A 12,926-nucleotide genomic window follows, 5' to 3' on the forward strand; every position below is an offset into this window, starting at 1 on the left:
CCACATTTTTACCTCTATCTCCTGTCCTCTGGCCCACTCTCCTCTCCTCTTCTGCCATCCCTTTGTCCGACCCAGAAGTCCCACCTACTCGCCCAGCGATTGGTTTCTTTATTCATTAGAAGTGTCACATGAAGTCCTGAGTACAGGACTCACTCCTCTTTCTCGGCAGCTCCTCTTGGAGAAGCTGACTTAGCATCAAAATAGAAACAGCACCAGGGTTATCCACAGGAACATAAAATTAATAAAAACAGTGAAAGAGGTTCAGTAATTCCTACTGTGTGCCTATTGTATGTTTAGTGTTGTTAGTGCACAGTAGGTGGTAATGATACTGGATAATATCTGATAATAATCTGATCTCTTTCTTAAGCATATTACAGTCTTATTAGGGAAGCAAAGCTAACATGTGAAATAGATCAATATGAGACATTAGAAAAATAACCTTCAGAAGATCAATGCAAGCTGAAACTAGCCTGGGAAGCTTAGCCTGGGAAGGCCAACAGAGAAAATAGCTTCCTTGAAAGATAGATCTGTGTGCTTGCTTTAGTTAAGACAGGGTTGCATTCTGTAACTCAGGTGAATCTGGCATTTAGTATGTATCCCAGGCTGTCAGGAGACTCACAGAAATTCTCCTGCTTTAGCCTCCCAGATGGAGCAGATGGACTACAGATGGGGGCCACTGTGCTTTGCTTGAGATAGGGCAAGTCATTGAGGGCAGGTTTAATAAGATTTTATATGTTATAGTTCCCTCACAAATCACAGGTATCAGTATATGAACAGTAACAAATGAGCTACAGATAAACCAGGGATGTAGTTGAATGAACACAAATGGGGAGGGCTCTTTGAGGGAAATGGATAAAGCAACTGGAACAAAATCTGGAAGGAAGGCAACCAGGCATGAGGAAGAAGGCTGCTCAGGCAGCCCCAGGGATCTTGTTGACCCCAACAGGAAAGGAATGGAGGTGGATTTCTTGGGGATAAATTATAGAGGCCTGTCCTTGAGTTTGGGTCATCCCTAGAGAAGAACGCTGAGTCAGTGTGGCGGTGCAGTGTGAGAGTGCTTCTGCTGCTGGTCAGTTTATAGTTGAGTAAGAAAGGTTCAGCCAGGAGATGAGCTGGGGGGCTCCTGGAGCCCCAAGGCTCTCTGGTATGGGCCTGCCCTGGCATAGTGAATGGAAAGAAGGAGCTGATGCCGTAGGACTCTATCACAGCACCCGGGGCCATGGTGACCAGCAGAGGGCAGGGGACAAATATGTGAGATGAGTATAAAGTAACACCAAGATTTGCCATGGCCCATGGGTCATCATGATAGTAATGCTGTGACTGAAAGAGTGAAGTCAGGCACTGGCTGCACTGTGCATGGGGACAGCAAGGCTGTGTGGCTCACAGGAAGGTGCTGTATGAGAAGCCCCAGGAACGCCTATGTCTTAGCTAGCGTTTCTGTCACTGTGAAGAGGTACCATGGTGACAGCAACTCTTATAAAGGAAAACATGTCATTGGGTTTGGCTTATACTTCAGAGGTTTAGTTCATTTTAATCATGGTGGGAAACATGGCAGCATCCAGGCAGACACGGTGCTGGAGAAGGAGCTGAGAGTTCTGCATCTGGATCTACAGACAGAAGGAAGAAAATGAGACACACTGGCTACACCTGAGTGTTTGAGACCTCAGTCAGCCCCCAGTGACCCATTTCCTCCCACAAGGCCACACTTCCTGATCATGCTCCTCCCTGTGACCATGCATTCAAACCTGAGTCTGTGGGAGCCATTCCCATTCAAGCCAGCACGGCATCCATCCAGCGCTTTTGTACTTCCAGGACAATTGTATGTCCTAATAGTTGGAGCCTGCATCAGGCTTTTTTTTTTTTCCAGAGAAGATCATAAATGGTTTTAGTTATTTATTCAACATTATTTAATTTCTTTAATTATTAATTTGTTGTATGAGCCAGCATATTTGATAGGTGGATATAAGATGCACCATGATATCTTAATTTACCATCATTAGTGTATATAGCATGTTCTTTCTCTAAAACTGCAGTTGCAGTTGCCCGGCTCAGTAAAATGGTTGATTGCTTAAGAACTGATTTTTTTTTGTTTGTTTGTTTGTTTTTTTTTTGGAGACAGGGTTTCTCTGTGTATCACTCTTTGCCCTGGAAGTCACTTTGTAGACCAGGCTGGCTTTGAACTCAGAGATCCACTTGCCTCTGCCTTCTGAGTATTGGCCTGCCTAAGAAGTGATGTTTTTATTCTCCAAGTTTTAAATTGTTTGTAAGTATATCCAACCTCTGGGGCTCTAAGTTACTTCTACAATCCGTTCATAGTATCCGCAGAGCAGTCAGCACGTCTCTAAGTTTGAGAATGTATGCTCTAAATGCCCAGGAGATTGTAAGATAAACACCATAAAGCATACTGCATCAAGAACCTACAAGACAGAATCCATGTTAGCCCAGGATGTACATTGCGTCAGGTGGTATCTCAAGTCTTTTAAAAACAAATGCAGGCTGAGATTCGTCAGATGGTTGTGGAAGTGCTCTTTGAATAACACATTTAATCCGTAACCCAGGCCCTGGGTGGAGAGTGTCACCATTGTCTGTGTTGTGTAGACTGGGAAGAGAGGGTAAGCAACCCGCCCAAGACCATTAAGCAAGTGAGAACCAGGACTTGAATGAAGGAGGCTTGTGCTTTGCAGTGTTAAGCAGGTTTTCCTGCTGTCCTAGATCAAATACTGTATGTATGGCTCTTTCCATATGACTGCTGTGAGCAAGGCTTAGTCTAAGCAGTGCAGTGGAGCACTTCAGCTAAGGTTGGTAGGCTGGCCTCAGACTCAGTCCCCACTCCCTTGCAGGGCTATAAATGGTGCTATAAATGGACATGATAGTTCTCCTTGTGAGGTGCTTGGGAGATTAACTTAGTTAATATATGAGAAACACTTAGATCAGTGCTAGTCTCAAAGCAGTATTTGCTGTTGAGTATTTTCTCTCTGTCTCTCTCTGTCTCCTCTCTCCTTCCTTTTCCTTCTTTCCTCTCTTCTTCTCTCCCTCCCTCCCTTCCTCCCTCCTTCCCTCTCTTCCTTCCTTCTACCCCTCCTTCCTTCCCTGTCTCCCTGTCTCCCTCACTCCCTTCTTCCCTCCTTCCCATACTGGGGGATCCTCAGGACCTTACACATGGTAGATTACTCATTCTGTCACTAATCTATGTCTCAGACCATGGTTATTTTTTATTTGTTTAAGACAAAGCTAAGCCTAGCCTTAAAGTCACTATCTTCTTCACCCTGGGTGCTGGGACTGTAGTGGCACCCATTGTTAGCATCCTTTTGAGACTTACATCCAGGTTCACTTGGCAGTGGATTTAGCGTCTGACAGTCAGGTAACATCCAGAATTTGCCACTTCAGCATTTCAGGAATTCTTTCCTAGGAAGCATCATGTTGTCCACTTGTGACACTAGCACTCAGAAGACTAAGGTAAGAGGAGTGTGAGTTTGAAGTCAGACTCTTGGATGTGTCAGGACTCTGTCTCAAAACACAACAAGAAGACAAAACAAAACAAAACCCACAAAAGCCACAGAGTCCCTATCTACATAAGTTCTGTAACTGGTCCCTGAATCCCAACATAAGAAGTCCTGGGGACAGTGCGAAGTATCCTAGGCTCATAAGGTAGGTGACCCTCCTCAAGCCTTGGTGCTGTAGACAGTGAGCATAAGGCTTTCCCCACAAAGATCTGGTGATGGCTGGGACTCCCTATCTTTTTCCTCAACACTGAACATAGTTGTGTCTTAAATAGTCTGCAGCCTTTTCAGCATTCTCCCGGTTTGTGTCCTACCTTGTGAAGCCAGTTTCAAGATGTCTTTCAGATGTTACCTGAGTCCAACCAAAGCCCAGATTTTCTCCCCAACTTTTGATTTCATCACATCAACACAAGCCCAGACTGAAAGAAGGAGGACTTTTAGGATGCTTGATGAGTCCCATTCATGGTGGGGTTAAGCCAGTGTGAGCGAGGCAGTCCTGATGTAGTAGTCAAAGGTCTGGTCTCTCTTCAGCAATAGCTAACTTTTAATCATCTCTCCATAGTTTTAATAAAGATAATAATTACACTCACTCATAAGACTTTAGCTTATACTTTTGCAAATACTTTTGCAATTTCAATCATTTTAGTTTAAGTGAATTAAACAACTATATTCATGGTGTTCTCCTGCTATTTTGGCTAAAAAGATGTATTCTGTAGGTCCCAGCAGGGCAACAAGTCCTTGCAACACCTTGCAGGTGTGTGGCAGCATGCTTTTTGAACTTCTGGGTTCTCAAATATTGTTGTACAGCTCCAGTGAAGAACAAACTGGACACACTTGGGGGCTGTGGACTCCATGGCAGTATAGTTGACTAGTGAGAGCAAAACCTTCTGGCTGTAAAATGATGCTATCTCTTCTTGTCTCTCCAGGCGAGCCTTTTTCTCAAGAGGAAATGGAAGAAATGTTGTCTGCTGCAATTGATCCCGAATCAAACGCCATTAATTACAGGGACTACATAACAATGATGGTGATAGATGAAAACTAAATGCTCCAAAGACGTCTTTTTTCTCCTTTTAAGACAACTGTAAACATTCAATTTCTAATTGAAAGGATACTTTGAAAAATTGTTTGTCCTAATTAATTTCACATTTTATCTTATTGGTTCTATATTTAGTGTCTCATAGCATAATTGTTTCAAGGTATCAAGGTAAATTTATTTAGTATGACCAGATTTATGGAAGGACAAGTTGATTATTTAAGAGGAATTGTACAGTATTTTAATGTTAAGGGCATCGTTGCTTATTTTCCACAACTAGGCCAATGATACATTGAAGTTAATTAGACAGAAAATGGAGATTGATCCTAACCCCTAAGATTTGCCATAGGAAGCTCTTGCAGGGCAGGATGGCCACAGACTAGTGTGAGGGGCCGTATGGTGATGGCTGCCTTTCAGAGCAGCAGTAAACACTTCAGTAGGCAGAGTATGGAGGGAGAGCAACCGGAAGAACTATTAATAATTGATTTCTTATGAATGCCAATTACAAATCTCATTTGAGAGTCTAATAACTTCGTGTCAAATTGAAAATTGCTCATCCAGTATGTTGCCATTTATGGAATAGCTAAAGGAGGTGAGATAATTGGATCCAGAGAAAGGAAGACTGAATGAAAACTGATAATGGCAACTCCTTTTTTGCTCTTTAGAATTCTCACCTATTCAGAATATCTGTCATGGGAATATTGTCCTGGGTACTGAGTGTATTCATCTGTTGTTACCAGACTGTAGTATCTGAAATGGACTGACTCTGGAAGAAAGAGGCTTGTTTAGCTCACAGTTATAGATGGTCAGGGTCCTGGCAGCATTGTGCAGGCTGAACACGGGCCACCCTCGCATGCATCTCACCAGGGTGCAGCTAGCTAGACAAAAGCATGTGATGGTGCAAGCAGGAACAGAGAGGCTGGGAGGAGGGGTCAGGCCTGCTCCTTTTACAATGGTCCTCTCAGAAGAATTGCTTTCCAGGCTGAGGAGATGGCTCAATAGGTAAAGCATTTGCTGAGTGTTATTAAGATAACACTGGTACTGGTGGCTGGAGATGAAAGATGGGTAGGCCTCTAATTAATCAAGGTCACAGTTTGGTGAGGGAGTCTTGCAAGTCAATCAGCAACCGCACATGGTTGCACAAAAGAAGCAAATGACTTAGCCTGGTAGGGATGAGAGTGCTTTCTGGTGGGCAGATTCAAAGAGGTAACACATGACTTACAAGCTTAGTAGTTCTTAAGTTTTGACAGTCAATCTTTGAGCAGTTTACTTCAGAGCATGTCAGCAGCAGGACATCAGATCAACCCCCTAGAGGTGTCATGAAACACAAGAATCTGGGAATTGAAAGTATGGTTTATAGATATTTGGAACCTGATGAGAGATGAGAAGGTTGGAGTGGGAGACAGGAACCGCATCCTAAGAGATAATGGGCTAATTGGGGTTAAGGTTTCAGTGTTTGAACATTAACTTTATTCTGAAATCACAGAGAAAGGAGTTGGAGTTATAAATAGCCTGAGAAATACTTTGAAGGGTCAGACCAGAGGCGAGGAGACCAGCTGGTAGGCTGTGTCATTGGCAGTAAAAGATGGGCTAGAGAAAGTCAAGCACAAGTCCTAAGTTTCTGGCTTGAACCCTTGGTAAATAGTAATAGCAGCCATTCAGATAAGATGCCCAGGGTTTAGACTAATGAGGGTGACTGTGGTCATTTCCAGCTTGAAGAGTTGGTAGAAGATAGAAAGATCAATTGGATAGATAGGGGATATCTGGTAGAGACACAGGCTTTGAATTTAGCACATGGTGTCCTGGAAAGAAAATAAAAGATGACCAGGACAGAACTGGGAGTGCAGAAGAGGAACCCTCAGCATGGGAAGGAAAAGCCTGAAAGGAGGGAAAGCTGAAGAGAAGCCATGGCAGGAGAGCCTCTCAAGGAGGCAGGAACCAAGTCAGGAGTGGTGGAGTTGTGAAGTCATTGATAATGAAGAAACATCCCTCAGTTTCAGCACCAGCACATTCACTGAGGACCTCTCTCAGGGTAGGTTTGTGAAGTGGCAGGTAGTAGAGTTCAATGGCTTCAGGAATAAACAGATGTGAGAAAGAGCCTGGAGGACATGCTGCCGGGCAGTGGAGAGAGGAAAGGTAGGGTGGAGGGGGGGTTGGAAGATGTAAACTGTGCAAGAATGCTGCAAGCTTGTATTTCAACCAACACGGCAGAGGAGCAGAGGACACTAAGCGGGGTGGGGCTCCAGAGCTACAAAGGTCTTGACCTTGGTCATGGACATGAACTAATGTATGTAGTCTCTGCCCAGTGGCCTCTAGGTCTCCTGTCTTTTGTTGTTGTTAAGATAGGGTCTCATTGTGCTTACAACGTGTGACCAGTCTGCTTCTGCCTCCCTAGTGCTAGGGTTCTAGGCCTGAGCCTCTATACCCAGTTACACTGTCCCTATGAATGAGAAGGAAAATGGGTTATAGAGTTAGAGGAGACGATAGAAATCTGAAGGGCTTTATAAGAAATGAGAGAATTGGGGAATAGTCTACAAAAGAATTTTCAAGGAACTCTGGAGTATTTTGTCCAGTAATCTAGGCCCAGAAGCAAAATATGTGGAGTGTTGTAGTGAGTCAAGGTGGTGAAATGGACAGACAAAAAGGTCAAGATTGATGAGTCAGCAGAAATCCAGCTAGGAATAGGCTTGCATGGAGGATTTGTAAGACTCCAAAGGGCAAACAGCTGGCGTTTGTGGTGAGAGGTCCTGCCATTCCTGGGAACAATATGCTCTGCTTGCAGTTTGACTTCACTGTACTGTTACAGAGCATTTCTCTTTGTTATTATTGATTAGTAATAGTATACAGCACATTTATGTCTTTCACTATGTGTCAGGCACTGTTCTAAGTGCTTTACTTAATCTTAATCATTTGAACCTCTTGATGACCCAATGGAGTATTTACCATTATTACGAGAGAGTGACAAAGAAGTTTTGTAGCTATAAGGGACTGCATTAATCAGCCTTTATAGGTTTTGTGATGATGAATCTTCATCACAACAAAAGTAATTTTTCATGTTTCATGTCAGCTGAGACTCTGCTTTGTGTGTCTTATTTTTCTTCACTTCTTTCATAAGTAGAATGACTATATGTCCCCATTTTCTCTGGATGGACCCAGCCTGTATCTGCTATTTCAGTATAATCACTGACATTTCTCTATTCTACCCTTAGATGCCTTCATTTATATGATTCACATGTGGTTACCCCTTTCAAAAACTAATGAAAATGGAATCCCTCCTGGAGGCTGGGCAGATGCCTCAGTGGATAAAGGTGCTTGATAAACAAGCATGAGGATGTGGGTTCAATCTCCAGCACCCACATAAAAAGCTGGGTACTTACTATCTTAGCACTGGGGAGCAGATATAGGAAGATCCCTGGAATGTACTGGTTGACCAGCCTAATTGGTGAACCCCATTCCCAGTAAGAGACATTATCTCAAAAACTGAGTGACTCCTGAGGAATGCCTGAGGATGACCTCTGGACAACACATGTGTATGCACACCCTTACAAGGACGATGCATGACAGACATGAGAAATACTCATCAAAGTGGAAGTCTCCCCAGGGGCAAATCATGGTGCAGGTCCGCATACCATGCAGTGACAGAAACTTGCACCAGTGCCTAATGAATGAGGTGTGGACTTGTCTGAGTCACCCAAGATGGTTCCGAGTATGTAACCCTGACTATGTCTGTTTTGGTAGCCAAGAGGCATCTCATTCTCTTGCTGCAAGGAAAGGCTCATATACAGAAGGTAATGAAGAAGATGCCTTAACATTGGATCCTTGATTCCACCTAGAATGTTTAAGCATTCAGATAGGTGATTCACTCTACACCCTGTCTCCAGGGCACCCTCTTTGGTTGCCTTTTCGAGCTGTAATTTTTATTTCTAGCATCATTTTTTAAAGGTCACCAAAGAATGCAACACAAGATACCAAAGGAAGTGTGCTTTAGTCCTCAGTTGCAGAATAAAAAAAATACTTATGTTTGCCTATGTCACTGTGCCAAGGGTTGGATGCAGGGCTTGGTCCAGACTAGGCAAGGGTTCTACCTGTGAGTTACACCTGTAGTCAGTACTTTCCTTTATACTTTGGATGGACATTTTACCTCGTAACTCACTCCCCTTGCCCAACCTATAAATTGAACCACAACTCTATTTTTCTGGCAAGAAGAGCACTGGGCTCTGTGCAGGAAGTTTATTTTTCCTACAACATTGATTCCTCTGGCTTCTTCAGGATAACACTATTCCTGTGACACTGCCTGCCCGTGGAGGGCTAGCTATGTTCTCATACTTCTAGGCTAGGGAAGCTGCATGGCTCAGTGCCTGTGTGTCTGTGGGGTCACACTCTGATCCCACTTTGCCTATGATTCACTTGGGACCAGGCACCTGACTTTCTTTGCATGGCACCCTGGAAATGAGAGAGCCCAAGCTGTGACTTCTCCTTTGTGGGTACCAATAATCACATGCCCGGTGTTTAAGAGGCCTAAAGGACTGTCTGAGATGGTAGGCTAGTTGGGAGTGTGACTGGTTGTCAGGGACAGGCCTGTTCCTATGGAGCAGAATATGTTTGATTGTCCTCTCCTTTCTGCCCTCTTCCTCTCCTTTCTTTGTCTAACTCTTCCACATAAGGAAGCGCCGCTGTTTATACAGACATTTCCTTGGAGGCCGCCATCATTATGCTACAGTGTAAATTAACAGCCTCTTGGTCATGTACACTCAGACCTGTTCCAGACTCAGGTTGTCTCCAGTATTTCTAAAAGTACTGCTGCCATTCTCTTGCTTCAGAAGCTCCTAGGGGATGGGTGTTTATTAGAAAGTAATTATGAGCCAAGGATGACCAGATAGAGCCTTAGAACAATTTCTGGAGGTGTAGCCCCAAATCTTTCATTTGTTACGGACACTGAGGGAAAGGCTCAGGCACACTTAAATTAAAGAACTTCTACCCTGGGAAGTATTCCATGCAGAGTTGGGATTTGGAATTGGCCTTTGCCCTTACAGAGTGTGTAACTGGCATAGACGCTGGTATTGCTGAGCTTCTGCATCTTAACATGGGAAGGGGAAAGAATTACTATGTAGGGTTGGTGTGATGATGGATATCATAAAGCGTAATTCTTTAAAAGCTATAATGGATGGAGGCAGTTATTTATAGAAAACTAGCTAGGCAGGCAGAGAGGGGGTGGAGTGGAGCTGGAGACCTGCTGCCTGGGTACAAACAGCCAGAGTGTGGGAAAGTAGGGAGCTGAAGGAAAATGCATCTGTGGGACGAGGGTGGTGCTGATGGAGAGATACCATGAGGTTCGCTGTCATTGCACTATGAATGATCAACTGTTAACTTGTGTTAAGGACTGGAAAGTAGGAGGGTTTAGGAGGCTTGCCCTCCCTCCCTCTCCCTCCCCTCCATTTCTGCATTGCTATCAATCATAGTACATTTATAGCAGTATGAGTCATTCACCTGATCTAATGAGAAAAGGCATTCATTTGGGGCTGGGGCTGGGGGTGCAGCTCAGTTGGTGGGGTGCTTACCTAGCATGTCACGTCCTGGATTCCATCCTTAGCCCAGTGTAAACCAGGCATGGTGAAACACACTTCCAATCCCAGTTCTTGGGGTTGCAGGGAGCTGGAAGATCAGAAGTTTATGGACATCTTTGGCTATGTAGTGATTTCTAGGCCAGCCTGGGATACAAGAGACCTTCCTAACTCAAAAGAATGAAAGGACAGAAAATCAGGATATTATGTGATTGTCTGGTCCAAATGTCAAATCTATCATGCTGATTTTTAGGTTTTCAACTAGTCAGTAGAAAATTGTGAAAAGATTTATTGCTATTTGTGAAATGTAAGTATGAGTTAAATATCATGTCACTACCATGTAGCTTTAAAGCATGCCAAAGTTTGTTTTTATGTTTGAAATGCTTAGGATTTAAATGTCTTGCTAGCTGTCATAGCTGCATTCGACACTGGTTGCCTGCTTAGGGCCTGATGCTCATGTAGGCAAAGTTGTTAATGATTGTGTGTCAAATCTGATAGTCTTCTTGATCCAAGACTTTTAAATGTCTTTTATTACTTATTAAATCTGATTATACTATTATTATTAATCTTGTGTCACAGCTGGCAAAGAGCTCACAGGAGTAGACTTATTAGCTTTGCCTGTACTCCTGGGCTGCACTCTCAGTACACCCCACCACTTTTTGTTTTGTTTTTTCAAGACAGGGTTTCTCTGTGTAGCCCTGGCTGTCCTGGAACTCACTCTGTAGACCAGGCTGGCCTCAAACTCAGAAATCCACCTGCCTCTGCCTCCCAAGTGCTGGGATTAAAGGCGTGCGCCACCACCGCCCGGCAACCTCACCACTGTCTTGAAGCTTACTTGTGCTTGTAGTATCAGTTTTGCCTTCATTCAAGGTTACTTTGTGAGAAGCTTAAGCCAGTCACAAATTTATGCAGGTTCTTTTCATCAAAACTAGACAAGCTCTGTAAATTTCCATTTATCTAGACACCACAGATTTAGTAGTTACATGTCAGTAAGCAAGGTAAAGGATGAACAGGGGATGTGGACCCCATGGGGCTCCCGTAGACCATTAGCCTGCCTTCCCTGAGTGTGTGTCTTTGACCCATAGACCAAGAGAAACTGTCAGCAAGACCTGATTCTGACATATAAGGTATATAAATGGAAGCATAATGTAGTGTTCTCTCTCGTGTCCCCTGCAGGTTAGCACATGCCACTTTTTAGACTCTTGGGGAATGGCTCTTTGGGAGAAACAGTATGAAGTTTAAAATCCCCTGTAGATGGCTACAGTATTAACACTTGGCTCTATAACCACCTCAGAATATCACTGTGGACCTGTCAGGGCTCTTGACAGACATGCAGGAAGCAAGGTGGACCTGAGGGAAGACACACGAGCAGAGGAGGGACTGTGCAGTGCACTAGGTGGGGGAAGGCTGGGGTCAGACGAGCCACAGGGTTGTGGAGGGCAGAGTGACAGGGAACAAGAGTGTCACAGCCACCATCTACATGGAGCTGCCTGTCCTGTGCAGGCTGAGGACAGCCTTGCTTCTTAGTATCTGTCACAGATAGTGGACCTTACCTGAGGATATCATTACCAACCACATTCAACTGAAGGAGAAAATGCTCTGGTAACAAATCAGAGTCTTTGTGGGTAAGAGAAATAATAAACACAGCTGTTTACTGCAGACTCAAACCACAATGTTATTATGCAATCTGTTAGAAATTAATACACTGAAGACAGTCTTTCCATGTTCATGTATACTCACTTAAAATGTACTTTTTTTGGAGACAGTCTCCTGTGTAACCCAGGCTAGCCTGGAACTTATGATTCTCCTGCCTCAGCCTTCTGAGATCTCAGATTATAGGTATGCACACTATACCTATCCCCACCCCCAGCCCCTTTAAAGTTGAACTCTGTAGTTACTGGAGCTTTTTAAAGACTCATGACATTGTACTGAAGCATCCAATTGGATTGCTCCAAGAAGCATCAAAATTCAACCTCACTGTTTTCTCAGACAAGGACTTCTCTGATTACTTGGAAATAGGATCTCACAAGGCTTGTTTTCAGCAGAATCTGAATTCACAAGAGACATCTTCTTTCAGAACAGTTACTATCAGGAGGCAGTTAGTGCAAAGAATCCCCCATGGCACAGAAATATTGCAAAAACTCATGTAAGGAAATGAGAAGTACAGAATGTATATGCAAATATGAAGCCAAGAAGGGTCTTGAAAGGCTGGGCAGAGCAATCAACAGCTCACAGGGTGGAAAGTCTCCTCATGGAACCCATTTGCTCACTCACTGAACATTCACTGAATTCCCACAGCATGGTAGATGCCGTGTTAGGCTCCAGGGACAGACAAGCCTTGTCCTTGAGAGACTGCAGACTTAAGGAGAGGCAGTAGGACAAATACACCAGGTAGTAGTTAGTTGTTCACAACATTAACAAAGGCTTTGAGGTTGGAGCAGCCAGCAGCCAGTTTTACCTGTGGCACAAAGGGCTTCCTGAGGGAAGTGACATATGAGCCACAGTGTTTCCTGTGCTTGTGTTGGCAGTTCTGCCAGTTCCAAATGAGAAGGGAATATTCCATAATGAGATGGCTTGAGACTAAGGCTAAAAGAGCTTTATGGTATGACTGAGGGTAAAGGATGGATCTGCCTTTGAATCCCAGTTATTCCAGATACAAGTTACGTGACCTGGTAACAGTCCCATGATCCACTGGTATCTGTTCCAACAAGATGTCAGAATCACATCTGCTTTGGAAGGTCACTCTGAACATTAGATGTTTCCACGTGGAACTTAGAGATACCAGTCATCACAGGTTGCTCCATACAAATCTGCTAAATAAAGACGTTCTAT

At 43.9% G+C, this 12,926-nt stretch overlaps 1 protein-coding gene across 1 annotated transcript in view; it reads left to right on the forward strand.

Annotated features, from left to right (window-relative positions):
- Positions 1 to 4,621, forward strand: part of Efcab2 (EF-hand calcium binding domain 2) — a 91,028-nt gene extending 86,407 nt beyond the window's left edge. The window contains exon 7 of the mRNA XM_028755252.1: positions 4,427 to 4,621. Within this exon, the coding sequence (XP_028611085.1) occupies positions 4,427 to 4,542 (116 nt within the window). The 3' untranslated portion in view covers positions 4,543 to 4,621. The remainder of the gene's footprint in view (positions 1 to 4,426) is intronic.
- The last annotated feature ends 8,305 nt before the right edge of the window (positions 4,622 to 12,926 follow it).

This window comes from Grammomys surdaster, unplaced genomic scaffold (genome assembly GCF_004785775.1).
Source record: "Grammomys surdaster isolate TR1022 unplaced genomic scaffold, NIH_TR_1.0 126051, whole genome shotgun sequence".
Taxonomy (NCBI): domain Eukaryota; kingdom Metazoa; phylum Chordata; class Mammalia; order Rodentia; family Muridae; genus Grammomys; species Grammomys surdaster.